Genomic DNA, 4609 nt, shown 5'->3' with positions numbered 1-4609 from the left:
ATGGCATGTACATAAAGTTACGAAATAAAACCACTTTGCAATTGTGTGCTTGATTTTTCTGCTTCCATGATTGGTTAATATATGAGAATAGAATGAACTTTTCCCATGATTGTTAAATTCGTGCTAATTGATTGTGTTAAATGGGATTTGTGGAAAGATTTGGTTGATTGCTCTAGAATTTGTGTTACTTGTTATTTGAGACGAATTCCTAGATAATGTGTGCTTAAGAAGAAGATGTAGGCAATTTTGTTTGGTCCATTTGAGCCTTTCTAGCCAACCCGAACAAAAAAATTGTATCCTTAGTCACCCTATTTGAGCTTAAGCCTATTTGCTGTTCAAAACCCCAAATTGTTGAAACTTAACGAAAATCTTATAAAATATCCTACCCATAATAATATCATGAGCATACAAAGATAATTTAGGTTGAGGTTTTGTCATGGAAAGAATTTTGGGTTTTCAAGAGAGGAAAAGATGAATGAGAGAAAGTTTCTTCTTGAAAGAGAAATTTTTTTATCATGGAGATACACTCCCTTAAGGAAATATATTTGTTGACCCTCAAATTAGCCAACGACGCAGAGTCAAATATACGACAGGAAAATAGCACGATGCTTGAAAAGACAATCTAATGGAAAGTAAAGAACACCAAGAATTATAGTGGTTCGACCCCAAAGATTGGTAATGACCTACGTCCACTTGATGCTATTATTAATGTTGAGCTTCAAAGGTGTGATCAAAGAACTAGGGTTCTTGTGTTTCACAAACCTTAGAAGGAGAAACAATACAGATGATGGATAATAGCAATACAATTCTCTTTCTCTCAAATCAGAAAAGAGGAGTCAAAAAAAGATCAAATACCCCCTTGAGCTATTTCTTGTATATTTATAGGCTCAAGGAGGGTTACATAAGTCAATCAATCATATCTTTCCTTAATAAATAGATATTCAGGTTATAATGAAGAGATATTCTCGACCGTCATTACAACTATACAAATTTATACATAAATAAACGGAGTATACGACCAGGCTAGTCGTACATAAAACTTGAACCCTGCGCATGGAAGTATCTCTGGTCGATAGGCGAGCAACATCTTTGCCACGTGTTGGCCACGTGCTGAAAATTCTTGCCATGTCATCCACAACTGTTTTTTTGGATAAACATTTGCCTCCCAAGTTTATTTATTGCGACCAACAATAAGTAAACTTAGGGAACTGACCTTTCGAATTCCCCACGAAATCTGTCAGAGTCACTCGTGCTTCCTCGAAAAAGGTGACCTAATCACGTCCAATCATGCCTTTTTCGTTTTCCAATTAACCCTTCTGACATCTATTACAATTCCCCATGCCTTGAAAAAGGTAACTCATGATTACCCATTTTTATCATATTTCAGCCATTATAAATAATCCCCAAATTTACCTTTTCACTTTTTACTTGCCATTTTCTTGCCAAGAACCCTCAAGAACTTCAACCCAGAGCTCAGAAACTTTGAAGATCATCCGTCGCTTGTTCTAAAGACCTCTGTTCGAACGCCCAAAGTTTCTTCATTTTAGAACCTCCAATCTTCATCTAGGAAAATTTCTTCAACTTTCATGCTCTCTAACATGCCATGCATAGTGTTACATGCCTATTTTGAGCTCTGAAATTTTTCGTGTTCTTGGGTAGAAATGCATGAGGATTGTGTGTATACCGATTGACTCTTGATAGGGTAGCGTAGTTTTGCTCTGTAGGAGTTAAGAGCCAGTTTGATAGTCAAGCTCGTAAGTTTAGGGCGTAAAATCAAAGTAAAAATTTGATTTTTAGGCTAGTTGAAAAACTAGGTTTTTCCCGCCCTTTTTGGAGTTGAAAAAGCTTTTTCTAGAAAAACTTTTTACTTTCACTTTTGATCCGTTTTTTAAACTGCTCGTATAAAATCTTGTGTTTTTTGTTAGAATGCTGCTGGTCATATAAAAGTTAAACTTTTATACACGAGCAATGTTATTTTAAACACCTTTCTAGGCCTTTCGTTCTCACCTCCCCCCTTTCTCTATTCGCAGCTTTTAATGCAAGATCTGTGGGGAGGTGGGAGGCCTATTGACGATGACCTACTCGCACAACTGCTCGAGGACGAAGAGCAACCATCGCAGTAAATCCAGGAGATCCCCTTCTCTCAAGCCTCACCTCAAAGACCTCAATCAACCCCTGTAAATATGGGTAGAGTTAAGTCCACTTCCCAAAAGAAGAAAACCCCACATCCTTCGACCCAGCCTGATTCGCAGGTTGGGACTCCCTCGACCAGCAGTTGAGAGAGAAACGTTCCTGAGCTTGTTATTCAAACTCGAGCCTGGCCTCGACATGCTGTTCAACTGGATGTTGAATAGTATGTAGTACCTAAGAGTCGAGTGACGATCAGGATGATCGCCAACTATATTAAGAAGTATGGACTCACGGGGGTAACATTAGTTCGACCCAACTAAGATCAATGGGAGAACTTGCCCGGAGGCGCCTTCAGCACCTGGTCGAGGTTCCATATTGAGGCAGGGGCTACCTTGCCTCTTCATTCCTTCTTCCAAGGGGTGGCCAACTATTTTGTAGTTGCCCCTTTCCAAATAACTCCTAATGGATATAGAATGCTCGCTGCACTCTATATCCTTTATAGTCACAAACAATGGCCCGTACCTACACCTCATGAGGTCAATTACCTGTTTGACCTCAAGTCTAACCCCAAGCAGGAAGGTACGGGGTTCTTCCATTTCTGTCACCAGGAAACAGGGCGAACCTTCCTGAGTGACACAACCCATATATCGAACGTGGGGAAATACCATCAGGAGTATTTCCTTACGACCGATATGGTCGCGAACAACCTGACCTTCACCCGAGGAGGTAATGTCTCTGTTCCACTGGTCATTAGTTCTTCTTCAATTTCTTCTCTACACGTCCTTAGAATATTTTACCTTTTTCTGGCCCATGGTTGCAACTAGAACCTACTCCATACATGGAGTTAAGGTCAGCTCTCTTGGCCAGCTTGACTGACGTGGAGAAAAACGTCAAGGCTTTAGTCACAGAGGCTAACCTTAGGCTGGTTGGCCTTTTGGCCCCTCACCAGGATGTGAGAGAGTCAACAATAAGGAGTGCCATGATCGAGGAGGAACCCGAGCAGCAACTACTAGCGTCAGTTCCACGAAGGAGACAAGCTGGGGTCACGATCAGGGGACCAGTTGGCACTCCTCTAGCAGAGAGGCCCTCTGCCCCCTTGGGGAAGGGAAAAAGAAGGCCACCGAGCCTGTCGAACCTCTTGGACGAGTCTTCAGATGAGAATGGTACATTTATTTTGCTTTTAGATAGCTTGCCAATTCCATGTCACCTATTCGACGGGGACGAAAATTTTAAATATGCTCCAAATTTAGGTCCAGACTTCTTCATGTCAGAGAGTGAGTGTGTGACCAATAGAGTCTATAGTATAGTGACTAGTAATAATAGCTCGGGTATTTGACTTTGTAATCTTTCTTTATTTCTTTTCCTGATGTAATATACTTAGTCATTTATGCTATCTCACTGTTCGACTATTTGTTTCTTTTCCAGACATGGACTCTGAGAACGTGTTCGACATTTACAGCACCCCTGCGGCTCCCTCGAGCAGAAAGAAAACAAGCAAGAGGCATCCTGGGGAAAGCAGTAAAGCACCTCAGGCTACGAAGCCTCGCACTGCAGGCGTCCCGGAGGACGGACCCTCAGCCAACGCAACTCCACCACCTTCTCCTCACGAGAAGCAAACTCCCCCTGCTCCTGCTGGGTTGACATCATCTCCACCGGCCCCAGTCGACAAGACTCAGCAGGACGGTCCTGCTTCCACAGGCGGCGACATACCGAGTTGTGCCTTAAAATTGGTCAAAGACAAAGTGGCCAAGATTTTGAAGCACGAACAATGCCGAGAGGCGATGGCTGGGACGGAGATGATGGACGTCGACCAGATCTTAAACCGCGCCTTGAACGAGTTTGCCAGTGTAAGTCATCTTTTTCTGTGGAGATAGCCCTTCTACATTCAACAGTTACTCTAACCTTTGCTCTGATCGCAGGAAATGCTGACCCTTACTGCCGGTCGTCTCCGCTCGGGTGCTGTTACCTAGCAGGCCAAATCTTTGGAGCAACGACACGCTGATGAAATCAAAGCTGCCGAAGCAAAATATGCCGAATAGCTTGCAGCGGTGCTCGAGAAGAAGAATAAACTGGCTGAGGAGTTGAGGGAGAAGAAAAATTCTTTGGACAAAGCCACCGAGCAGAGGGACCAGTTCAAGGAGTCTAACTGCGTCAATTACCGCGCGGCTAAAAACTCGAGGAGGACTTGATTGCGAGTAGACAAGAGACTACAACCTTGGAGGGCCGGATCGAGGAGCTTGAGAAAGCTAATGCCAGTAATTGGGAAAGGTACAAGAATGCCACACTCCGATGCTTCTACAATTTCTGGAAGCACAACCAGAGTGCCAACTTCAATTACCTTCCTGAGAATGCAAGAAACGTCGAGCTCGCTCGCTGTGCTGCTCGACTGGCAGAAGAAGAAAGAGCAAGGATTCCTGCTTCCCCTGAGATCTCGCTGGCCACTGGGATGGATGGAGGAGAAGCTGATGCTGAAGAAGTG

General features: G+C 43.3%; 1 protein-coding gene across 1 annotated transcript; it reads left to right on the top strand.

Moving 5' to 3' along the window:
• Positions 1–3557: 3557 nt before the first annotated feature.
• LOC133779530 (lysine-rich arabinogalactan protein 18-like) lies at positions 3558–4100 on the top strand. The gene is made up of 2 exons (XM_062219484.1): positions 3558–3977; positions 4050–4100. The coding sequence occupies exons 1-2, from the start codon at positions 3558–3560 to the stop codon at positions 4098–4100; spliced, it is 471 nt and encodes a 156-aa protein (XP_062075468.1).
• The last annotated feature ends 509 nt before the right edge of the window (positions 4101–4609 follow it).

This window comes from Humulus lupulus, chromosome 5 (genome assembly GCF_963169125.1).
Source record: "Humulus lupulus chromosome 5, drHumLupu1.1, whole genome shotgun sequence".
NCBI classification, from domain to species: Eukaryota; Viridiplantae; Streptophyta; class Magnoliopsida; order Rosales; family Cannabaceae; genus Humulus; species Humulus lupulus.
This window is presented reverse-complemented; position numbering and strand designations above follow the sequence as displayed.